Consider the following 26,761-nt stretch of genomic DNA (forward strand, 5'->3'; position numbering starts at 1 on the left):
ATGTGTTGTTGCTTAGAGGTCCCAGATTTCAATCATGTGTTTCCTGGGAGTGTGTTCAGTAACATGCATGCAAGTGAGTATTGTTGTGTGAGATCATTGTGGTGTGTGGTGTTAAATGGAGGTTGGTGCCATTGATGATGCTTGCACAGAATGTGTGATTAGGTAACTGCAGGAGAATCAGCAGTGGTTGCAGGTGAAGTCTCCTGTGTGGTGTGCAGCACGGCCGCAGTGGGGGAGCAGCATCCTGGGTTGAGCAACTGGAGAAGCGCTGTGTAGTATCACTGCGCACTGATTGTACTAGGGTTACTGGTGCTGGGCAATCCGTTGTTGTTGGTATGGCATTGTTCTTTCGCTATCCTCAGAAGAAGGTGGGCAATGTAGTGTTGGCTCCTTTGCAATCCTGCTGGAACTCTCAGATCCTAGGCGTTTGGGGTGTGTAGCTATTTGTTCTGTGTCATTAAAATGGTTAGAGAGGAAGTCTATCCAGGCCTCTTCAGTGATGTGAGAGTTCATTCAATTCAAAATTTCTTTATTCGGCTCTCCAAAGAGAGTCATAAAAGATGCAAGTACAAATACACAGTAAAATACGTATTAAAAAAAAACACATTAATTTAAAATTCATGTTGTGTTGGAATTCATCGCTGACACTGATAATCACAATAATATCAATTCACGGATTTAAGGTTGCATTACGAGAAAAGTGTCTGGGTAAGAAGACATCTATTAAATTAGTGCAATTAATTTAACAATGAAATCGAGGATAGGTTAAGTCAGCCTAAGTTCTGTCTATGGCGCATGATGTACTGTAAAAAGTTAGAGACAATGTAAACCAGCCCCTCCCACTCTAGTAACTGTAAAAACAATAAAGCTGGGCGACAGGTACGGAAGCCCATGCGTTTTAATAGGGGGATTAGTAATATCCTCCGCTGATCTGTATAATATTTACAGAAAAGGATGGTGTGAATTGTAGACTGGGAAGAACTCCCGTCACAGGGGCAAGATGGAAGTGTTTTTGCCCAGTTATTTCTCAGCGGGAAAACCACTAGGCGGTGAAAGAGATTCAGTCTAAACCTTACCAAAAGGAACAGCTCATAAGAAGTGGTACTGTAGGCTAGGTAAGGCTGGATCCCAAAAACCGTCTGGACTGTTAGACTGTGCCTAACTGTTTGCTTCATGACCTCTGAGTTTAGTCTTAGGTCTTTGAGATGGTTATAACAGAGATTGTAGAAGGCCTTTCTTGTTAACTCCTGAATCATAGAAGGGTCATGATAATATTTTTCTAGCCCTAGATCAATTAAAAAGTTTTTAACGTAGGATAACCACCTAGATCTATGAACATTGTCAAGGTCCTTGCAGTCTTGAATAATTTTTTGAGTAAAGATAGTTTTTTCTGATGACCATATTCGGTACCATAATAAAAGAGGCTGGATTCTTGCCAGGTCTATCACATATGGTAGGCCTAGTTCCAAGTGGCAGGGGTAGTTTGCGGCTGAGGTTGGCAGGGCGAGAAGGTATCTCAGAAAACTGTTTTCTATTGTCTGGATGGGGGCCACTGTTGCGTGGCCCCACACACCCGCACCATATAAAGCCACTGGTATACATTTGGCTTTATAAATTTTTACCATTTCCGCAGGTGCTTTTTTCCCCAGTTTCCTGGAGAAACTCACAAGTGCGGAGGTTGTTCTCGCAAACTGGAGTTTTCTTACTTCAACTGCCGGTTTCCAGGTTAGTTTTTTATCAATCATGACACCTAAATATGGATATTTATCAGTGAGTGCTAAACTTTCTTTATTCAAATAGATTGATCTAGTTTTATTCTTCTTGCTAACACCGGCCTTCATAACGAAGGTTTTCCCTATGTTGACCTTAAGGTCCAGACTGGCCATGAAAAGGGCATAGCTATTTAGGGCCCTCTGAAGTTCGTTTGGGGTGCGAGCCAGTATCACCGCATCATCCGCATACAGAAGGGCTGGTATGTGGCGGTCGGCTACCATGGGAAGGTCCTGGGCTCCTCTCAGCATCTCACCCTCCAGGCCATTGGTGTAAAGGGTGAATAGGAATGGAGCCAGGACACAACCTTGTCTCACCCCCTTTTCTACCCCAAAGGATGCAGTGAGTTCACCACTGATACCGAATCTTACTCTGGCATTTGCATCCGCATAAAGTTCTCTCATGAAGGTGACTGCAGTCTGATCCAACCCTAGATCTAATAGGATGGACCAGAGTTTAGAGTGGCTAACGCAGTCGAATGCGGCTGACAGGTCTACATAGACCATATAGAGTGCTCCGCCCTTGATGTTAACATATTTATCTATCAGAAGTGATAGATTCAGGGCCTGATCTATGGTTCCCAGGCCTTCACGGAACCCATATTGTAAATCGGATATGATGTTGTTATCCGCTGCCCACTGCTGCAAACGATCGAGCATTATCCGACCCATCATTTTCCCTGTTGAGTCCAACAGGGAGATGGGGCGGTAGCAGGAGACTGAATTCCTGTCCCCTTTCTTAAAGATCGGGACTAGGATAGATTTTTTCCAGGATTCCGGAATGCCGGAGGAACACAGTGCATTGAAGACTCTAGTTAAAAAAGGAATCCAGAGTTCGGTATGAGTTTTATAAAAATCAATTGGGACCCCGTCGGGCCCCGGGGCCTTCCCTGCTTTACTTGCGTTTAATGCCCGAGTGACCTGGTCAAGTGTAATAAGTATATCAATAGGGAAAGGCGAGGGCTCTTGACAATGAAGGGCATTGTTGCCGACATCAGTTGGTGGCGAATCGATCATAAAAATTCTTGAAAAGTGATCTACCCAGTCCTTTTCATCTATAGCAACCTCTACTCTAGGGAAATTACCCTTGTCAGTAAGAAAAGGGGTTTTTACCACTTTCCAAAAAGTGGTATTATTGTTACTGAAACAACTCTCATGTAGTTCATCCCAGAGTTTTTTTTTTAACTCCGATTTCCTTTCCTTTATAGCAAGATTATAGGCCCTCCTCAGTTTGGATATTTCTACGGAGTCCCTGACTGTTTTACGCAAAGCGGATTTTAATTTGGAATACGCCGCTGTACACGTGTGGTTATACCAGCCCTTTCTATTTTTTGTGGAATGGGGCTTTTTAGCCATAAGAGCTTGTTTAACCACCTGTATCACGTTAGTAAAGTTGGTAATAACGTCTGCGTCAGAAGTGGTCAGATCAAGACATTTCGTAATAGACGAATAGGCTCTGGTGACCACAGTTTTTACAATTTCGATTGGGTCAACTAGGGCCCATTTCAGAGAGTAACCGTTTAATCTGGATAGTTCTAGGTCGTGTTGATCCAGAAGACTAAGAATTTTGGGATTGGGCCTATTAGGAAAGTATAGTGTTATACTGATAGGGTAGTGATCACTCAATACAATCTGGTGAGTGTGAAAAGTAGTATCCCTCTTTGTAGCGCCATTAGAAAGCAGGATGTAATCAATGGTGGAATTACATCCCCTCCCGTGATAGGTAGGGGCCGGAAGTGCGTTTGAGTTATGTAAGTTGTTCGCAATTCCCATGTCCAGATTGAACATAGTTTCATTTAAGGAACTACCTAGAGTTGAGTGTGTAAAATGAGAAATGGGATTGTCAGCTTCATCATTTAAATCACATAGAAATTGATTGGAAGCGGCACAAATGGTCTGGTTAAAATCACCGCCCCAAATAATGGTCACCTCTCTGGCTGTTTTCTTGATAAAAGATGTTATTAAAGAGGAGATGGAATTAATTATATCCAATGCTACTCGGTCAGAAAGATTATTATAATAATTGACCAAGAGGAAAAGATCTCTTGTATTTAATGTGAGGCTAAAGAGCTGGAAGTTAGGGTCAAGTTTTATAGTCCTTATTTCGTCCAGCTTAGTCAAATTTGATATATAGGTGGTTAGTCCACCCTTAGCCCTGCCAGAATTAGAGGGTTGGGCAGGTGAAAAGTAAGTTCTGTAACCGCTCAAATGGGTCGCTGTTGTCAGCCATGTCTCCTGTAAACACAAGATATTAAAATTTACGATAAAATTAGTCCAAACGTCATTTTCTAATTTGGAGCGTAGACCCGCTACGTTCCAAAATACAACCGCTAATTTTAATTTGACTGGATTATGATCTTGTAAAATTTTAGGGGATAATAGAGGAGTCGTAGATATCGTCGAAACTTCTATTAGTTGGGGTTCGGTGCTTAATGGCAACGATAACAAGATCTTAGAGTTTGGTACAGTGTGGGTTGATGAAAGAAGACAGGGGTCACTATTTAGTTGTTCCTTCGTTATGCCACTAAAAGGGCTCCAAGTGTGACCTCCAGAAGAAAGTCAGTCGACATCCTCTAATCCTCTATGAGGGTAAAAACGATTGGAAATAAGGAGGTTAAAATTAAAAGACCCTGTTTGAGGCCGTATAAGCATTCTAGGCGATATTGGGTTCCTGATTTGCGACTGTGGATAAAAATAGGTCAAGTCGTGGGTTCTTATGGTGCTCTGGCATTGGGGTTGAAACCAATTAGTTATATACGTGGTGGCCCTGTAGTCTCTAAAATTAACAATAATTATATCGCCTTCAATATCCTTTATCCGTGGGCCGATCCTACCAAGTCTACGGACGTTCAGGATTTCGCCATTGATGTTAGGAGGTAAAGGCCTATTCTGTCTCAACCAGTACATGACTTTATTTTTTAAATCGTAGTAACCTTCCTTCTTCCCTGGTTCCAATGCTGGAACTCCTGTCAGAAGTACGACGTAGGGGACCGCCTCCGGCGGGAGATCTATGTGCTGACAATTTGCACCATAAATTTTACCCGGGGCGGTAACAGCAGGGACATTATATGAATTAGGGTCAGGGCCATTAGTTTGGGGAATTACAGTTTTGTGACCGTGATCTGACTCAGTATTGTTCTTTCGATTTAATGACGGATTAGTTGGATTTGGTAAAGATGATGAAGTTTTTGCTTTAATAGGGTCTGGGCCTGGTTGTTTATCATCTATCACTAGAAGTGAATTGGGATAAGTGATGGTATTTTGAGGCACCGCTATATTCAGAAATAGGTCTTTTATCTGATCCGTATTTTGTGCAACCAACTTCTCCATTGACCCAAGTTGTTTCGTCATACCCTTTGATCTTTCTAGGAGTGGGAGAAGGAGTGATTTAACGAGTAGCTCCAGTCGACCCACAATTTCACTAATCAATGATTCGCAATTGTGGCATTCGGACTGGGTTTCAGAGTCATGTGGTTGAGTGACATCAATGGGGGGAAGAATCGTAGTATTATTATCCACTTGGTTAAACTTAGTATTACCAGGTGGGTTTATTTTACTATGTTTCTTTACCCCCTTCTTTCTTTTTTTCAAAGGGGGGGGACCTCCGCAAGTTATTCTCTTTCCCTTCTTTCGTGAACTCTCAGTGGTGGTAATGATAGTGGCCCTTGAAGGCTGTGGGCCTGATGGTATTGTATCAGAGGGAAAGTTAACGTGAGAGCTAGAGACAGGCGGTGCTAAGTGTGTGCGGGATTGTATCACAAAGTCAGTGTCTTGTATAGGCGAAGAAGATCCAGGAACAGTCCGAGGATTGTTTATTAAACAGGGAAGGGGCGGTACGGGAACCGGAGAGACAGCCATCTGGATAGATCCAAGCGAGGAGCGTTTACCATGCAAATGTTCGGCCGAGAGGCGTCGCTCCACCAGGGCGATCTCATTCTCAAGGACTGAAGCGGCCCTTGTAATGAAATTATCCAACGTACCTCGCACTCTACCTCCCAGCAATGATGGTCTATTTTTGGAAGTGCGTGATGTCATAATGGCGATGTAATGAAGCAGCTATGCGCACTTGTGGGAGTTATAGATGACTATGGCCAAATTTTGGATAGTATAAAGTCGTGCACAAGGATAGATGGAATGATGGCAATCTGCATATACGTAGTTTTGAACTGTACCTTACGTAGAGCTGCACAGTTGTCAGAGAGTGGGCCCAGCCCTGCCTCCTCCTGCCCCGGACGGCCACAGACGACCCGCTCTTTGCCCGGGCTTAGCCCGCGCGCGGTCCCGCGATGCGGGAGTCACAGCGATCTTTTGTGCGCCTCCTGGCGCGAAAACGGCATCGGCGGCTCCCCTGCCGCTAAGGATGCTGGGGAGTGTAGCCCTGTCCCCGCTCCGCGGCCGCAGATGGTATTAGCGGCGGCGGGGGACGGAAATACAACAAACAGAAGAGTGTCAGTGGCGAGGAGCGGCAGAATCCCAGGCAAGTCCACAGGTACAAGGCAGAACCCGGTCTGCCGAAGTCACGGCGATCTTTTGTGCGCCTCCTGGCGCGAAAACGGCGTCGGCGGCTCCCCTGCCGCTAAGGATGCTGGGGAGTGTAGTCCCGTCCCCGCTCCGCGGCCGCAGATGGTATTAGCGGCGGCGGGGGACGGAAATACAACAAACAGAAGAGTGTCAGTGGCGAGAAGCGGCAGAATCCCAGGCAAGTCCACAGGTACAAGGCAGAACCCGCTCTGCCGAAGTCACGGCGATCTTTTGTGTGCCTCCTGGCACGTAAATGGCGTCGGCGGCTCCCCTGCCGCTAAGGATGCTGGGGAGTGTAGTCCCGTCCCCGCTCCGCGGCCGCAGATGGTATTAGCGGCGGCGGGGGACGGAAATACAACAAACAGAAGAGTGTCAGTGGCGAGGAGCGGCAGAATCCCAGGCAAGTCCACAGGTACAAGGCAATGTGAGAGTTGATTCCGTGGTGATTTGGCCGATGTAATTTATTTACGGATTGCCAACATTTGGCACTGTTTTTCTGTTTTGTGTCGTAAAGAAGTTTAGCCCAAAATTCATTATTCATGGTCTTTTTTCCTGATCCATCTTATTCTCTTAAAAAGGGCCTTTGAATCACGAAGAGACTGCTGCAAACTCTGATTTCCCGGTGTTCTCCGGAGTTGTCGTAATAATTGGTTTATTGTTAGTTTCAGTTTCTTAGAGACTGGGCTCTTTACTGTCGTCGTTGGCGGATCATTTACGTTCTTTCGTTTTGGGCCTGTTTTGGTAGGAAATTTGTCCCCAAGGGTACATATGAATTTTTCCCAACTTTCCAATGGTTGACTTAGGTTATCCTGTACTTGCTTAAGCACTTCTTTAGCTGTAGCTGCTACTGTTTCTATATTTGTTGAGTTGCACCTCATACGTTTGAGGTTTGTTGTTCCTACTGAAATGATAGATTTGTCGGCCTCCAAGAGTAATGTTGAGGCTGCTTGAAGTTTCATTTCTTGTGGCTTGTGATCACTAAGTGTGTTGTTGTTTATTTGGAATGAGGCTATCCGGTCAAACATGGATAACGTAGTGAATGTAAAGTCGAGGTAGGAAGATGTTTTGACTGAGTGGTATGTAGGTTCCGGGGGATTATCCACCTTGAAACTGCCGTTTACTGCCCTCAAGTTCAGGTGCTCTAATTTTGAAAGAAGGTAGTTTGAACTCTTCGCTGGCTTGGTTTCCTTCGAGGGGCCTTGAATCGGGATCCCCCATGTACCACTCAGGTCTTGCGTGAGCTCGTCTTCCTGGCTATTCCCTAAAAGACGAATGAGATGCAAGAGTGAAAGGAGGCTCAGGGGGGTGAAAATAAATGGGCACAAAAGCAGTTGTGAGGAAAAAGTAAAAAGAGGTTCAGAGGGGGCAGAGGTAAGAGTGAAAGAGGTGTCAAATTAAAGCTGTCAAAGACACAAGTGGAAGTGCAGACGGCCAGAGTGCAAGAGCAAAAGAGCTTGGCAGAAGCCAAAAGAGTGGGTGATGGAACTGAACAGAAGAGGAAGAGAGAGAGCAGAGGGAGCTTTGCAGAAGCCTCAGGCAAAGGAGCCGAGCATGAAATGGTCTTGAGCGGTCGGAGGACCCGTCACAGGTAAGTGGGAGCAGGGCTAGGCATTGCTTGCGAGTGATGAAATACATTTAGTGTAAACTTTTAACCTGGACGCCTGTCACAGTGAGGGTCATCCAGCCTGGTTGAAGGGGATGTGACTATCAATCATTTTACATGCCTATGTTTGCAAGTAGAGAACTATGGCAGACACGGGCAGGGACAATGAAAAATAACCCCTTGTGCAGGAACCAAACTCCCTGCACATTGAGGCAATTAGATTTTTTTGTCACAAAACATATTCATGCTTTGGAAGTAAACATTTTTACTGAGCTGGTGCTTTAGACATGCCACCTGCTTAACAGTGTTTGAGAGCACTGCATGCAGAATACATTACGATCGGCGATGTTTGCATGAATGAATGATGAATATTTCTCGCCCTCTTTTTTCTGTGAGCAGAAAGTAAGGGGTATGACCCATAAACTGTGCACAGAATTTGGCATATTGTGAATTCTTATGGGAGCCTTAGAGCCTCATTATTGGCAGATGCGAGTGGACCAAATAACTCCAGTTCTGGCTAAATAATGTGTGTATCTGAAAATAGTGAATCCTTATAATTTCTCTTGTCCACCCATCACACGGGCTTGAAAAGACAGATGTGAGTGTCTTTTACCTCAATATTGAAAAAGTTTGGTTTATCTAGTGTTCATTGGATGAAAGAGTGTTGAAAGGGGCTTCAATGGGATACCATCTGAGCTCTGATAAAGCGTGACTACCTATTGGTACCTTGTATCTCTCTTTCTTTTAACGTTTTATCGTCACAGGATACAATACAAGACGTATTGTAATCGAACAACGTGGGGAAGTTATAAGTAGTAGCTTCACACAACCCTCGCCTTGCATGCTTCAGCATGCGTGCATGCACAAAAAAACCTGGTGCTGAAGAAAGCTATGTTGACCCTCTTGAGCTCCCAAAGGTGGCTGAAACATGTAGACCACACCCAGGATGGCCATAGTAAGGATACATGGGAACAACTAATTACCCCATACACATCCACCACTGTTTTTGACATTGACCGGGGACCACAAAACATTAAAATAAAATCGGGATACTTAGGCTCATAGGGATTCCCAAGCCAATTTTAAATCACCACATCACATTCACGGAATCACAAAAAACCAGCTCCGTTGTAATCTTGTGTTGCAGCACATCTTTGGGGCATTCGGCAACCAGGGTGGAAACCCAAAAATGAAGCATGTCACTTACTAGGTAGGTGAGTGAGGGTTCTTCTTAAACACCCTGTGGGTTCCAAGTCCCTAAACCACATCAGAAGGGACAGAAGGAAGAAGACTTGAAGCAACCAAATCATAAATAGGTGGATGAGCCGTTCCCATTTATCATACCTTCTTGAGCAATGAAGCAGTGCGGAGTAAAGGGTAAATAATAAATAAGTGACGTGCTGTAGAAAACCATCAGTCCACTGAGTGGTTTACAAACAAAAATCCTCACATATACAAAATAAGCTACATCTGATACACATGCACGCATGTGCGTGCACACACACACACACTCACTCACTCTCTCTCCAATGCAGAACTCTATTTCAACCATATTTCTCTAAATCAAGTTATTCATTCATAGAGCGCCTCATGTACAAATTGTTTTAATGGACACAACCCCTCAAATTGGGTAAATCTGAGGGCTGGCAACCACTAAAACACTTTTTGAAATGTACTTAACCCAATTAACCATTCAGACATGTTTTTCAAAACATTAAATGGGTTAAGAAAACAATAAGGAATCAGTATTTGAAAAGGACATTTTAAGAGCACCACTTCTGTTAGAAAGTATGGTTTCTAGTGGGCAGAGGTAGGTACCTTTATCTAAATAGGGACCCTTGCTTCTTGTCAGGGTAAGGGGGATACACACTTTAGATAACCCCTGCTCATCGCCTGGGCAGCTTGGCACGAGCAGACAGGCTTATCCTAAAGACAATGTGTAAAGTATTTGTACTCAAGACACACAGGAATACAGTGATAACATCTCAAATGGACACTACACCAGTTGAGGAAAAATAAAGTATCTTTATCTAAACTCGACAAGACCAAAACGACAAAAATCCACCATACATGTAATAAGAATTTGACTTTTCAAAGGTTTCAAGCAACTGGGCCCATAGAAAACTATGAATGCATGATTCTACATAAAGTACCTGTAGATGCGTCAAAATTCACAAGGCCACACAGCTGCAGGGATGGGAAGTGCTGAGAAACAAACAGATTCGTCAGTACCTGAGTCCTTGGGGAGGCGATGAGACAGTTCTGTTGCATGCAGGAAGAGTGATGCGTCAAATCCGGACTGTAGGGTGAAGTGATTCGTCGACTCCAAGACAGTTCTGGTCTGCGAATGATGCGTCGGGAAAACTTGCCGCACAGGGGCGATGCATGGATATCCGGGATGTGCTGGTGATCGATGTGGCAAGCAGCGCTGTGTCGGTTTCTTCAGCCACGATCCCACGATGAGTTGGTTCTTGCAGCCATGACAGGTGCTGCGTCATCTCTGCAGTGGCGCAGCGGTGCGTGGAGCTTCTTCTCACACGGCGGTGCTGTGTTGGGAAAAACAGTCGCAAGAAGAACAATGCATCGAATTTCTCAGTTCTTCAGGTTTCTTCCAGCTCCCAACAGCAGGAACAACCTCCAGAGGCCCAGAACTGGAATAGGCACCTCCTGGTAGGTCAGACCTCTCAGCAGCAGAGTTCAGGGGAGCTGGGGGTGAAGTATTTGTGTCCCTGAGACTTCAGAACAGGAGGCCAGCACACACAGGCCCTTGGAGATTCTTCTTCAAGCAGGTTCACAGCCCAAAGTTCCAGTCTTAGTCCTTTCCTTGGCAGAAACAGCAACTGCAGGTCAACCCCACACAGTACACAAAAAATGGGCAGTACTCCTTCTCACAGCTCTTCAACACTTCTCCTTGGCAAAGGTTCCTCTTAAGTCCAGAAGTGCTCTAAAGTTCTGGGGTTTAAGGTCTATTACTCATACCCCATTTTGTCTTTGTTCTCTTTGGGCAAGAGTCAAAACCAGTTCTGTCCTCGCTGGTGCAGTATGCCCACGAGGGTGGAGACAGCATTGTGCAAGGGAGACAGGCCCTATTCAGGTGCAAGGAAATCTCCTTCCACAGCTCTAAATGCAGCCAAGCCCTATTCAGCTTAGCTCTGAGTCATCCAGGAAGGGACAGGCACACCCCGAACCCCCCCAGCGACTGTCTACAGTAAATGCACATCCCCAGCCGCTGTGACTCAAAAACCATACAGTCAATCCACAAACATTCAGAGGCACCTACCCAGAATGGTTAAACAAGAAAATGCATACTTCCTAAATGTGGCATTTTCAAACACACAATTTAAAAACCATCTTTACTAAAAGATGTGTTATTAATTCTAAGTTCAGCGAGCCTAAACTTTAATTCTCTGTCTTGTCCCAATGGGAACTTCTACTTGCAAGAGGTTGCAAAGTATCTCCCAGTCTATCCTATGGGGCAGATAGTCTTTCAACAGTGAAAAACTAAATTTGCAGTATTTCACTATCAGGACATGTCACACACACCAGTACATTACCCTACCTTTCACATACACTGCACCCTGCCCACGGGGGTACCTTGGGGTGCCTTACATGTAAGAAAAGGGAAGGTTAGGGTCTGGCAAGTGGGTGCACTTGCCAGGTCGATATGATAGTTTAAAACTGCGCACAAACACTGCAGTGGCAGGTCTGAAATACCTTTATGAACAAAATTATATAGGAAACAATCTATAAAAGAGCAAGATAATGTACAAACAATCAAACACTTCTTATATGTGCCCCCATAGGTCAAATATGACTAGTAACAAACATATATTTCATTAAATCTCTTTATTTCTAATTATTTTGTCTTTTTTTATCTTTTTTTCACTAGAAGGTCATTTCATTTTTCTTATTTCTTTATAGCCCTTCTTTAAAGACATTTACTATCGTCAACATTATATCGTTTCATATCTATTTAGACGATTGCGTTTGTACTCCACATTTACATTCAAAGAAATATATAAACAGATAAACAATAAAGGACAGAGGGTAATCATCAATTATGGCTAATGATTGATCTACGCGCGTTTCAGCGTTCAGCCTTCCTCAGGTGGCCATAGTTTTGATAACTCCTATAATGAGAGAAACACAAACTATAGTTGCTTGTACATATCTGCTTAATCAAGTGTACATTTATAATTCTAAAAGAACTTTCTTTATATACATCTATCTACAAACATATATACATCCTAATCTTATATATCTTACTGTACATATTATATACAAACAATTAGACAATCAAAATTTATCCATTTCCAATTTACACTAACAGGTCTACAGAAATCTATATTGGCCCAAAGTGGAGCCTATTCAAAAAACTCTAAAGATGCCGTAGTTTACGTTTGGGTAAAACAAGCCTAAAAATGGTAGTTCATGGGAGATAGACCTTTTCCCCATCTACTATTTATCTTTTTAATCTAATATTCTTGTTATCTGAATGCGTGGGTCTTTGACTAGTGTTCTCTAACATAATGCTCACCATAGTGTAAAATCATTCTGTTTCTGGAAACTTGATTCTGATTCTAACCAAGTAGCTGTCAATAGAAAGCGGGGTAATGCAATTTCTACTCCCTCGCTATATATATATAACCGTAATAGCGTATTATCATTATTACCTTAGCTTTTGTACGTATATCAGTTTCTAATTTTCCAATAGTGATGGGTTAAAAGAGTCCTCCCTCCTTGTTTAAGGATATCTTGCGATTTCAAAGAACTGTGGGCCGCCCTAGTGACACCGATTCTGAATGGAGACAGAAACAACACAAATGTTTTAAAGGTGGCATCATATCTGTGACCCTGGCCTGCAATGAATACCCAAATAACTATAGTACTGGTTGACCTACTTGCGAATGTTCACATAGGTCCGATGTTTGCCGGTTGACCGCTCCTGCCAAACTAATGGTGTGTCGATAGATGTTCACTTTTTGAATTATGCTACCACGCCATCTACAAATAAGCGCATTGTCAATATCTGTTTTAGATTAGCGTCCTATCTTAAGGATGTTGCATACTGCTGCTATGGACTTGACATTAATGTTGAATACTTACTAGAAGGCGTTAGCGTTTTAGAAGCATTCAGCGATTGGATTATTCCACCAGATTTGAAGCGTATGAGTTAACCGCTCGTCTTTTTTTCAGGGCTACTCATGTGGGTCGCACAAACAGTGCTTCAAGCCCACTAGTAGCATTTCATTTACAGGTCCTGGCAGGCTTAGTGCACTTTACTAGGGACTTATGAGTCAATCAAATATGCCAATCAGGGAGATCTAATTGTAATAACAATTTTCACAGTGAACACTTGCACTTTGACAGTGGCAAAGTGCCCAAAGCATCTAAGCAAGCAAAAACGAAATCCAGCACAGCATCAAAAATACAGGCGGTAGAGGCAAAACGTCTAGGGAAACCACACCAAAGATGCCAAGTCTAACAACTTCCAAATACAGATTCTTATAGTATGGACAGCCACGGCCCGTATAGGGCGTGTTACCGGGGTGGTGATGTGGTGCGGAGGAGGGGCAGGGTGGGGGGTTGCAAAATGCGGCATACGGACGATATCAGGTAAGTTATGGAAAAAAAAAAAGAATTTCGTTGCGCGTGCTGCATCGCCAAATGTGATGCAGCACGCGCAACAAAATTCGTTTTTTTGCAGTTTTTTTGCCGTGAATGAGTATGGATCAATGTTTTGCAACCAAAATCTGGTTGAAGAACATTAATATTTCACCTCCAGCTCAAAGGTGATGATAACCCATTTGCAAACTGGAAGGGATTCCTAAGGGCTTTGAATGTTGACAAAAATATTTTTAGGAGTAAGAAGTGGTCCAACTTCTAAAAAAAGGTTTGTGTAACTTATTTTTTTTTAACACATCCTATTTTACTTTAAGTACAACAGGCTGCATTTTAATACAAAAGATTTGGTTTATTTAAAAGCAATCACAGACATGGTGGTCTGATGATACCAGCAGGTCTCATTCCTGTGATTGTGGGGGAATTACAGTGGGGCTCAATTTGCAACCTACCTTATGATTATTGATGAGGTAGGTCAAATTGTGACCCACAATGATTCTGTATTTTGTGAACCGATGCATTAGTACATAGATAGGTAGTTTCGCAAAATCAAAAACTATTCAGTATAAGTAGTTGCGCAATCTGCAAAATAGATTCTTTATACATGAGGCCCCTAGTTTGTCATTAATATTTTTATGTGTTATTTGTTTTTATATTTATATGTTTCATTATTAAACACTTTGAAACTCCCTCAACATAGACTGTAGCGATTTACAGAGCCCTACAAATTGCATTATATAAAATAATATAAAAATCAAAAAAATATTTCGGAAAGGTGGCAATGTGTCGGTCATTTTCGGCCATATTTTACTAACGGCTATATAACAGTGGGTGATATGGCAAAAAACTGACCTGCAGTCTGCAGAATTTTTTTTTTATTTTCTTATAAGAAACGAGGTGTTGTGCTACAATTACCTCATTGTATTGTCAGGCAGTAAAGCCCAGTTGAGTGCCTTTAATTACTAAGACTGTATGGTTGTAATACAACCTACTCTCTTTGAAGTGTGCATTATTCTAAAACAATACCATGAAACTTGAGCGCGGTAGGGTCTCTCGGCCCACAGGTGCTCAAGTGTTTGATGAAGCAGTACCACATGGGACCAGATGTAGCAAGCTTAGCTTCTTGAAGTTAGCTGTCGCTCTGTGTGCTTCTGCCACAGGTGGTAAGTTTGTAACAGATGTGCTTTGGAAAGTACGTCATGAAGAGCCTGGTACAACACACTCGTGTGTTTAATGGGATCTTCCACTCCTCACTGGGAGGTCCTAGGCGCAGCATGCCTGACAGAAATGACTAAATATTTTTAAACATGACAGAACTTTATAACCAACATACACAGATAAATGTGCTGCATGCATGGGACCCTATGAGCACTGCATATCATCAACACCGCATACTATATATATATATATATATATATATATATATATATATATATATATAGCTCATTTTAACCCTCCAGTGGGCCCGTTAGTGTCTGATGTTTGCTTAAATAACGTTGCCAACAGTGCCACTTTACAAGCAAAAATTACCTTCAAGCATTCGGAGCAAACTTCTGGTGATATTAATGTGGCAGCTCCAGCCACAGAGGGATCGCGCCGCCCGGAAAAATGATTGGGAACCACACAAGGTAATTTTTGCTTGTAAAGTGGCACTGTTGGCAACGTTATTTAAGCAAGCAAAATTTGGTTTGGGAGCCTAATGGAGGGCTTGGAACAATACCATCTAAACATCAGACACTAACGGGCCCACTGGAGGGTTAAACTGAGCTTAAAAGACTACAAAGACCGGCGTGCATTGTGAAACAATTAACCTTGAAAAGCACACCGAAGGCTAATTAGGAACAACTGAAAGCACGCAGTGGCCTTTGCAGTTTGCTGAAAGATTTTCCGTTCGTGAATGAAAGCCTCTGAAGAAAGAGAGTGATTCTTTGAAACGCATTAGGCTGATGGTGAAAAATACTGAATCAAAGGCTGTTTGCTTCTGTTTAAATAAAGGATGTTCCTTACCTGCAGTGGGTTGCGGCCTCAAGCATTCGGAGCACACTTCTGGTGATATATATATATATATATATATATATATATATATATATATATACATTTGTAATTTTTTTTTTTTTGCTTTCGAGCTGTACACCTCTGCTTACACCGAAGAACGCAAAGGCCGTATATGGCGAAGGTGAGTGAGGTGCAGAGTGAGAATGTAGGAAGACGAGGAGCATGCCCAACAAATGAGTCCATTCCTCTGTCCTGTGTAAGGCATAACCGTTCCACAAAAAGCAAAAAAAGCGGCACAATGGCCCTTGATGATATGCCCCTTAGTGCGCCTAAGCACATACTTGCACAGTTGCACTTCATTATTTCAGTGCAAACTTGAGTGAATTCCACACAAGCACTGGTATCATGCAACACGATGTCCCCCTCCCTGCAGTGTAAGTGTCCAACTCTCTCAGTGGACGCTCAGTGAGGCCACCAAATTAACCGTGCCCCCCTCCCCCCTCCATCCCACCTCCGTCCCGAATGCCCGATGTCTCCCATGGAAAGCAGGAGCTGCAAGGTTCCATGGTATGCCGCCATCCCCGTATCTAAATGTCAGTGTGAGCAGTCAGTGCGCTGCACTGAAGCCACTGAACAACCCAGCCTGTATCAGCGTCTTTCTAAAGTGGGTCAGTGTGTGAGGCCTCGCGCCTGAACCTGCTGCCGCGGGGTTATCTAGAATGAAAGGAGCCCCTCGGGGGCCGGAGTAGTCGTCTATGAGAGAGCGCTTTGTCCTCTCGTTAGAATGCACCGGTTGCAGCGACTACCACTAAAAAGTGGCCTTCCACAGAAGAAGCTAAAATGTATCGTTGCTCTAAAACATATTTTATAATTCATGATTTATTCACAGAACTGTAAAAATATTTCCTGTCGCTTAAAACTGTACCACCGATGACGAAAACACAAAGGGGTGACGTTTAATAGACACTTTATTTTGCTGTTCTTTGTTTCTTTTAAGATCGGGGATCAGATCGTCGAAGTGAACGGAGTGGATTTTTCGAATGTGGAGCATAAGGAGGTGAGTGAAGTCATGTTTAGCCTGAATGCCAGGCGCGCGTGCACGCAGTCTGCGCGTGCGTGCTGGATGCTTTACTGTCAGGGTAAGTCTCCGTATGAGTCCGGACTGTGCAGTGACATGAATCACGCCACTTGTCTCCTTATCCTGCTGTTGAAAGTTGACAGGCCATTCAAGGAAATAAGCGGAGTTTATAGAACAAGCAAGTACGAGAAAATCAGATTACGGTCCTTCATCAACAGATATGCAGTAACTCTGAAGACGATACTGTCAATTATTATAAAATATTTCTCATTTGTGTACCCTTTTTTTTATAAATGTGCTCACATTACATCATGTAGTGCATGTCATTGATATTGTAATTATTAGGAGAACCAATAAGAACAATAATAATATATTAGTTTTAATTATATCTGCATGCTATCATAGTTCCTTATGAACGTGTGTTTATTTTCTCTTTTGTATATAATATCATGATATTCACATGGAGTTTGGATTTTTTCCACATGTTCTTTAATTTTATTTATTGTACCGTTTTGGACACAAAAATATCACAATATCGATTCCCATTTGTTAACTTGATGGATTCTCCGTTTCCGAGTGTTCGAGCAAGGAAGGACCCTCCTCGTAGGTTCAGTTTTCATTATATGTGTGGAGCCAACGAGGGGTACCACAGCCGGAACGCCAGAGATTATCTTGGTTTATAATCATATACACTTGTCACTGACCATAGCCCAAAATATACCTACCTGTTGTGCATACCAATAATAACATTCTTGCTATACCTTAAGTATTTTTTTTGCTTTACAGGCCATCAAAGCGTTGAAAAGCAGCCGGACATTGACTCTCACAGTTGTCGCAGGGGCAGTAAGTGCTTGTTTTTGTGAACATTGGGCGATATCCTGCCAAGGATGTGAGCTCTTATAAAACCAACTCGGAACAACTACAAGTAAAAAGTTCTCGCTGAGAAAAAGTTCCATTCTGTTTCACAAGAGGTGAATGGAACAGGTGTGCTTTAGGGACAGAAGGCAGTTCGAATGGCAATGCAGGAATTAAGACACAGCACAGTAGGTGAACTGGCATCACGCAAAATGACGCCCCCACGCACAGGACGCCTGAGTCTCCTATATCGCACAGATATGCATTGGCCTTAGGCTGAATGACCCCCCCAAGAAGATTTGTGGGCCCTCCAAAGGCATCGCCCCCCCGCGCCACAACGGCTGCAGCAAGCTATGGTATACCCATAAGTAGGTGACTCAGGTTTACAAATATTATCTTACTGTTAAAGAATGTTAAAATAAGAGGCATCTGGATCGATCCCTCCATATCAATGACATCACATATCAACCACAAGGCTAAATCATAAATTAACTCCCCTCTTTAAAAATATTCTCCAAAATCAACCACAGCAATGCGATTCTCTAACTCCTCTCTGGTCCCACTCAAAGCCGTCCTCATTTAGCTGCCCTTTGGTCTCTTGCACCTGAGAGACCTGCACTGGTTCCTCATTGAGGCCAGAATCAAGTTCAAATGGGCATTATCTTCTTTGAAGCCGTCCACTCATCTCATCAAAACAATCTGCAATAAAGATATCAGTTTTCAAAAGCACCTCAGAAGCAGAGACATTCTAAGACTTGAGTCAAAAAATGTGAAAAACCAACTAAGCAAGTCATAATCTTACTCTGGAGTAGCGCCTACCTTGTAAACTCTCTTCCCTCTGAAGCGGTCTGCCATGATGACCTCTTCACTTTCCAAAACACACTCAAAATTCTTCTCTTCAGATGCGAGTTGTTAACCATGACCTCCGTTTTATTGCTATTTATTGTTTTTGGCAATTCAGTCTGTATTTAGCATATTTATTTTGTGCTCATTTCAGTGAGGCCGGCATGACGCGGTTGGGTGGTGGAGCAGGGAGGGGGTTCTCATGGGGGAGGTGGGTGGCGGGTTCAATTTAATCTAAACTTACCTTCCCACCGGCCGGGTCCTGCGTCGTCTCTGCTCCTCTCCTGCTCTCCTGCCTCCGGCAGGAACAGGGGGCAGGCAGCCAGGGTCCCAGTCCCACCCCAAAGCCGATCACAACACTGCAAGCAGCGTTGTGCTTGGTCAGGGTGCTGCCCAGCCAGGGGCTAATGGCCCGGCCATGTTCTCTATGTAGGCTACATTACAGCCTGCATTGAGAAGGGCAGAGTGTGCATGAGTGGTTTGGTCAGCCCCAGTGGTCCGACCAAACCACCACTCCTACCCTGAGCAGCTCTGCTCGCAGAGCAGCCCCGCCCACCTTCCCACAGCCAAACCCTTCTGCTTCTTCATAGTGCGAGAAGCAGGAACAGAACATGGTTGTTATAACTATTTTATTTTTCTGCTTCTTGCACTACCAGAAAGCAGTTGGGCGACGCTTCGCCTTGTAGGCATAACTGACAGATTGGAGAAGAAATAAAAAAATATTTTTTTTCGATTTTTATCCATATTTAAAAATAAAAACTGGCAGGGAATTGGATAGTTTTTTTGACAGTATCTATCTGTAAAAAACTAAACCTTGATGACTAATTCCTAAATTATTCTCAGTCCCTGCTACAAACTCAACCACCTCAAATATACTTACCCCTTTGTGCTTTCCACTCTTCAATTTCTCTCTCTATTCCCCTCATCTATTTCCAACCTTGCCCCCTTTGCCTTCCATCTTTGCCCTTCCTTCCCCATCTCCTCTCATGCTTCCCTCGCCTTTCCCCTCCTATCTAGTGCTAACTGTTGTGTACTTGTATTGACATCATGGTGACACCGTAGTGTCACATGCCTTTGCGTGTCCCTGCAAGGACACCGTATCGTTGTACTTCACCAGCTGTGACATCACCAGCTGTCAGTTGGTGACAGTTGACAGCTGGTGATCCTGAGCAGCGGCTGCATTCTTGCGCTCCACGTTCGGAGCGGTGTTGGCGAACAATAAAGAACTTACTACTTACTATACCGCTCCACTTTGTTCTTTACAAAGTGGCGACGAGCGCCAACACCGGAACCCACAACCGGTACTTTAACAAGAAAAAAAAACCCGGCGTTTAAGGAAACTTGCAGTCCTAGGACTAATACCATCACGGAAAAAGGTGTTGTCAAACTGTAAGGAAAAGCTGCTGCGGAAGACAATACGAATACACCAGGAAAATTCAAGGTGCGTGAAGCAACCAATACAAAAGAAAATAAAGCAACGAAATACAAACAAAGAAACTGCCGTAGAACCTGTGAAGGAAACTTCTGAACACTTAAAGACGACACCGTGAGTAACGTTGCGTGTCAGTGGATGTCAGCATATGTGAAGTGATACGCTGTGTCTATCTCTGACTGTGAGGCTTTTGTGAGGTGAAGCGCTTCGTACACTCCAACTGTAAAAGAATGACAGTTTAACGGTGTAAACTGCCAGCTGATTCAGCGTCACGCATGCAAATTAAAGGTGACGTAAGCTGACGCGTTGAGGAATCCTCCAGGAATCTCGGTGTGACGCTTGACGTGTACAACGTGCGGCCATTTTGAATTTTGGGAAGCACCAACAAAACGATTGAAATTGCATCACCAGGGCAACGCGCGTTACGCGCTAGGAAAAAAAAAACACCGGCAACTCAGTACTGTGCTTCCAATCAGCTGCCGGAAGCAAACTAAAGCTAAATTTCACACGCTGGAAAACATAAATGAATAAAAAACGCACCAGTTAACTAAGAAATTAAAGGTGAACTGATATAGCACATGCAGCACAGTGTTTAAAGTATAATAATAGAAATATTAAATTAAAAGCAGAATGTCATCTGGCTACTTGTGGAATCTTTCCCCACCACAATCATTCCTACCTGGCAAGGGAGAACCGTTACTAAAATGGGAAGAATGGAGGGAGTATTTTAATAACTACATCTCGCAGTTCGATGACGATGATGAATTTACACCTAAAAAGAAATACAAACTCCTACTACATTGTCTCGGAGCAGGTGGAATTAAAGTGTACAACAGCATCAACAAGAAAGCAAGAGGTGAGGGGGAAGACGATGTTTACGCAAATGCCATAGATGACCTGAATGCGTCTTACAAACCTAATGTGTGTGTTGGTGTGGATAGATATAAATTCTTCCACAGGAAGCAAGGGAAGGAAGAGTCGGTCGATGACTATGTTTCTGCACTGAAGGAGTTGGCATTGAACTGTCGCTTTGGGAATCTACACGACGAGTTCATAAGAGACCAAATTGTTATGCAGGGGTCAAATGCTGACATTCAGGACAGCCTCTGGGCTAAAGGGGAGTATCCACTCCAGAACATTATTGACGTTGCCAGGAAATCTGAATTAACAGGACGCTGCGCAAAGGCAGTGATAGCAGAAAGCAATGAAAAAAAAGAAAGCGGAACTGTCAGCAAGGTGACACATGTTAAACAAAACACAAAGAACACATGGAACAAGTCAGCTAAAAACATAAACAACAAATCTGCGGATAACGGAGCAAGGCGTTGCTACAGATGTGGAGACAATACACAATGGGCTGACGACAAAAAGTGCCCTGCACGCGGAGTAAAATTCACATACTGTGGGGTCATTGGGCATTTCCAGAAGGCATGTCGGAGGCGTAAGGCACGCTCTGTGAAAAACATCTATGAATCAGATGAATTAGAGAATGAAGATTCTGAGGAAGACGACGTCAATATGTGTGTCCTCAGTATCGAGGAGGAGCATATAAACGAAGTCAGTACAGGTGGAATAACTAAAAAGAAGAAACCTACATGCAACATGGCCATTGGTGGGGTTGATATTAACATAGTCGCCGATTCAGGCTCACCATACACAATAGTGAACAAAAAAGTATGGGAAGAGAAGTTCACACCACATATTGGCAATCACCTTGAGAAGGCTGACATCCTAATCAAGTCATTCACGGGAGAAGCAATCGACGTGTGTGGCTACAGAAAACTAAATTTCGCATACAAAGGGAGAGAGTCAGAAGGAAAACTCTATGTATCTGCTGTTGGGCCATCGGTCTTGGGCTGGATGGACCAGGGGAATTTGAGCATCATCTTAGACCCCAGCAGTTCTGACCCTGTTCTAGTAGTGCAAAATGCGTATGACTATAACAAATCCATTCTAAACAAGTACCCTAATGTCTTTAAGGACAAAATTGGTGCACTTAAGGGATACCAGCATAAGATAGTTGTTATAGTTGTTAAACCTAATGCAACACCAGTTGTACACAAGACTCGCAATCTACCATTTGCAATAAAGGACGAAGTAAAAAGACAAATTGAGAAGCTCCTAAAGGAAGGAATAATCGAACAAGTGGAGGCCAGTGAATGGGTCGCACCTCTGGTCGTAGCCAAACGACCCAACGGAAAATTGAGACTCTGTGTGGACTTACGGGACCTTAACAAGAATATAATAATCGAGCAGTTCCCGTTACCAAAAATTAGCGAAATGCTTGCAACAACCAAAGGGGTCAGATGGTTTTCAACTATTGACCTAAAGTCTGCGTACCACCAGGTGCCACTGCACCGTGAGAGCAAAAGGCTTACGACGTTCATCACACCCTTTGGGTGTTACCAATTTACGAGAGTACCTTTTGGATTGGCATCCGCTGCAGCGATGTTTCAGAGACTAATGAACAACATCTTCAAGGGAGTCAAGGGTATTCTGATGTTTCAAGATGATATCCTTATCATGGGAAAATCTAAGGAAGAGCACGACGACAAGGTAGATCAAGTGCTAGGAAACCTGGAAACTAAGGGGCTCACGGCTGAGTACAGTAAATGCAAGTTTGCATGTGAGTCTGTGAACTATCTTGGGCACGAAATAAATGGAAAAGGAATCTACCCGAAAAAAGACTTAATGGATGCTATTAAAAACTCTCCTGTGCCCAAAAACAAGGAAGAGCTGAGGTCTTTCCTAGGCCTTGTAGAATTTTATGCGAAGTTTATAAAGAACTTCTCTGAAAAAACGTACGATCTGCGACAACTATTAAAGATGAGAAGTGAATTCATTTGGACTGACATATGCCAAGCTGCATTCAACACCATAAAAGATGACCTGTGCAATGCAATACCCCTACAGGGTTTTGACCCTTCACTCCGCAACACCATCACAACGGACGCAAGCTCAAAGGGTCTTGGAGCCGTATTGACTCAAAAAGATGACAAAGGATTACAGTACACCATAGCGTTTGCATCACGGTCATTGACACCGACGGAGGAAAAATTCTCGGTCATTGAACGCGAAGCATTGGCATGTGTGTGGGCCTTGGAGCACTTTCGAAATTATGTGTGGGGAAACAAAGTCACACTATGCACGGACCATAAGCCGCTCACCAAGGTGTTCACCACAAAGGGTCTATATTCGGCCTCACCTAGACTAGCGCGTTTATCTGTACGCCTATTTGACTTCAATTATAATATTGAATACGTACCTGGGGTGAAGAACGTTGTGGCTGACTATTTAAGCAGATTACCTATAAAAGAAGAAAACCAGGAAAATGAAACTGACGAGGGAGAATACTGTATTGCCAGCCTAGATGACAATCTACAGGGTATCTCAAAGGAAGAATGGCTCACTGAGCAAGAAAAAGATAAGGACATCTGCCTCGTGATCAGGATGTTAGAAGGAGAATGGACACACAAAAATAAACTCACTGAAATAATGAGACATTACTATGAAGTGAAGGAGGAACTGTCACACGAGAATAGCTTACTGTTGAGAGGTTGTAGGGTGGTACCCCCAGTCACGTTAAGAAAAAGAATCCTTGATATTTGTCACGAGGGACATTTAGGCATAGGTAAATGTAAAAGGAGAGTCAAGGAAAGCTACTGGTGGCCTGGGGTAAGCAGGGACGTTGAAAGAGCAGTCAGAAAATGCAACATGTGTCAGCAATCCGACAAGACCCAAGTCACTCTTAGACCACCATTCCACCCCATTAGTTGCCCGACTATGCCATGGGAAAGAGTGGGGATAGATATCATGGGCCCCATAGAGGGAAAAGAGGAGCAATGGTATATAATAGTACTTATTGACCATTTTACCAAATGGCCTGAACTCACGTTCACGGTCAAACCTGATTCCAGGGCGGTGGTAGAGTTTCTAGATTCTGTATTCACGCGAGAAGGGCTCCCTAAACAGATAACCAGTGACAATGGGCCGCAGTTCCTGTCAGACCTATTTAAGGCCTACACATCTAGAAACCAAATTACACACAAAACCACATCGGTGTACCGCCCGGCCGGAAACGGCGCGGTGGAACGCTTCAATAGAGTACTAAAAGGCATTATCCAGTTGTCCAATGACAACAGACTGTGCTGGAAAAATGAGATCCTAAAAACAGTATGGGCCTACAGAATCACACCGTGTGACTCAACTGGTCACAGCCCATTCGTACTCATGCGGGGCAGAACGCCTCTCTCTAAGGATAATGTGGGTTGGGCTTTAGCCTCAAAGAGTGTACACTGGTCCAGTGACCAAGTAAGAAGGAAGGTTGGGCATGGTCAGAACAAAACCAAAAATAGGTACGACCACAAACATGGTTGCAAGGATGTGCAACTCTCTATAGGGGAAAACGTTAAGGTAAAGAGAAGTGGCCACGTAGCGAAGGGTCAGAACAAGTTCTCGCCACCCCTTACTGTTAAAGAGGTGTATTGCAACTCTGCTCTTTTAAGTGATGGTAAGGTGCATCACTTCTCAGCCCTATCCGTGTGCAAGCCTACCACGGTAGTCACCAGCGAAGTGCACTGTAAGTTGAATGATAACAAGCACCACATTTCTCTGTCTGACTCATCCGACAGTGAAGCCACACAGTACCCACACACTACACATACTGAAGCTCCCAACCCCGTGACACTCACCCCTAGCACGGATTCTGGTAGGGTTGTCAGGGTTTTGCCACCCACTCCTAGGTACGACGAGTCACTACCATCTAGTACCAGCAGGTGTGGCAGAAGGATAGTACCTCCTGCAAAACTTAGCGATTACATTTGTGATTAGGCATTTTGTTAAGCCTTGTTAGTCATTGTCTCTCTGTTCATAAAGGGGGAAGATGTGTTGTGTACTTGTATTGACATCATGGGGACACCGTAGTGTCACATGCCTTTGCGTGTCCCTGCGAGGACACCGTATCGTTGTACTTCACCAGCTGTGACATCACCAGCTGTCAGTTGGTGACAGTTGACAGCTGGTGATCCTGAGCAGCGGCTGCATTCTTGCGCTCCACGTTCGGAGCTGTGTTGGCGAACAATAAAGAACTTACTACTTACTATACCGCTCCACTTTGTTCTTTCCTTGCCCCCTTTGCCTTCCATCTTTGCCCTTCCTTCCCCATCTCCTCTCATGCTTCCCTCGCCTTTCCCCTCCTATCTAGTGCTAACCTTTCTCTGTTTCCTGATTCCCACTTTCCACTGCTCCCATCTTCCCACTTCTCCTTTCTACTCCTCCCTTTCGACCTCACTATCTTCCATCTCCCTCTCTCCTCCTTAGTATGCCTATCTCCCCCTCCACCAATCTCTTTTCTCATTTTCCTTGTACCTTGTGACCCTCAACCCATTACACACCCACTACCTTCCTCATGCTTCCTTCCCTTCTCCTCCCACCCCAGTCTTCCTATTCTGCTCCGCTCCTCTACCCTTCTGCCCTTCAAGGTTCCTCTGTCAACTCCTTTTCCACCCCTATCCTCCCCACTTTTCTTACCTGCCTCCATCTCTTCTTCTCTCTACCGCCATGCTCCACTACTCCTGTTTCTTGCTCCTCCTGCCTCCATTCCGTTTCTCCCCCACTCTCATCTTGTCTTTCCTTTTCCACCCCTCACCACTCTTTATCAGCTTCATTGTCCTCCTCTCTGTCCCCTCATCCTCACCCCTCACCCTCTCTATCTCTACTTCTAAATACTTTTAATGGCAGTTTGCACGTCTGTTACCTTCTTGAGAGAGGTCTGACTAGGGAGATCCCTCAGAAGTCGCACCTCTGTCCTCCAGATTCACTGAGAGGACGTTGAAGAGGTACCAAGCAGGGCACCAAGAAAGTGTCCAAGATCACAGAGGTAACGTAGTAGTGCCTAAGAAAGGAAAAAGCAAACACGTTGCAGAAAAACCTCTAAAAAAATACACAAGCAAATAGAGACAAAATAAAGAAACACAATCATGACACACAACTTCCAACAAGAACTCTGAAGAAAAGACTAGCACAACTCTGAACTCAAGAAATGTACTAGAACATGGATAGCGGAAACAAGGGAAAGTGGTGCTCTCAGCGACTAAGATGGATCCTTGATTGCTGAGACACGTGTAGAATCAGACTTCAAGCTCTTATATAGGAAACCAGTGCTGACACCTTTTCTCATGTCCCAGGAAGCAGAAAACTTGTAATTGCAAGTCAAATAGAGTAACATTATACTTCCTGTTACTTAGAAACATTTTGTTTTGTCCTTCGTCCACTAGATGGCCCAGCCCTTATAAATACACCAGTGGTATACCTCTTTCCCCTTTTCCATTCTTCAAGGAAGTGTAGCCACAAGAAGTAGCAGTGTCCCCTCGCTTGTAAGTGTACCTCTTTTCCACAAACTCGTGTGTTTACTAACAGATTTTCTTGGAGAGATGTGGGATCCACGGATCCTGCTGCTCAAGGCAAATGAGCGAGATTGGCAAAGACTCACAGTCCCAGTCCTCATTCAATGAGGTCCAGGAAAAGTTGTGGTTCATGTTCGATGAGGCATATAAATTACCCACTCCTCCTTTCCACTCACTCACTCTTCGCACCCATGCATCTTCTCATCCCTAGTTACAGGGGTCGCCTCTCTTTCAAATGTTCATCATAACCTGTGGTCCAAACTTTCTTTGTTGCTGTTCTTTGTTTGGTCCCCTGGCGCCCTCGGCTAGAAAAGCAGTACAGAAAAATGTAAAATAAACAAATAAATATAGCATGTTATGTGATGAGAATTACCCACTCCTCTTTTAAAACCCCTCCCCACACTCTGCGCATCAATCCACCTTCTCTTCATGCCTGGTTTTAGAAGTTGCAGCTCTTTCAATTGTTTTGTTTCCTTCAAATTGTTCAACGTTATTTTGGTCCCAGCTTTCTTTGATGTTGTTCTTTGTATAGTCGTCTGGTACTCTCGCTAGAGTAGAAGTATAGAAAAATGTAAAATAAATACATAAATGTACCATGTTATGTGATGAAAGGAAAATTATGCTGTTTATTAGGTGCCA

The 26,761-nt window shown here is 43.7% G+C and overlaps 1 protein-coding gene across 2 annotated transcripts in view; it reads left to right on the plus strand.

Moving 5' to 3' along the window:
* Positions 1-26,761, plus strand: part of USH1C (USH1 protein network component harmonin) — a 739,024-nt gene that overhangs the window by 364,870 nt on the left and 347,393 nt on the right. For both annotated transcript variants that reach the window (XM_085648065.1, XM_085648066.1), the window contains exons 10-11: positions 16,508-16,567; positions 17,375-17,431. In XM_085648065.1, the coding sequence (XP_085504191.1) occupies positions 16,508-16,567; positions 17,375-17,431 (117 nt within the window). The remainder of the gene's footprint in view (positions 1-16,507; positions 16,568-17,374; positions 17,432-26,761) is intronic.

Source organism: Triturus cristatus, chromosome 3_2 (genome assembly GCF_964204655.1).
Source record: "Triturus cristatus chromosome 3_2, aTriCri1.1, whole genome shotgun sequence".
NCBI lineage: Eukaryota > Metazoa > Chordata > Amphibia > Caudata > Salamandridae > Triturus > Triturus cristatus.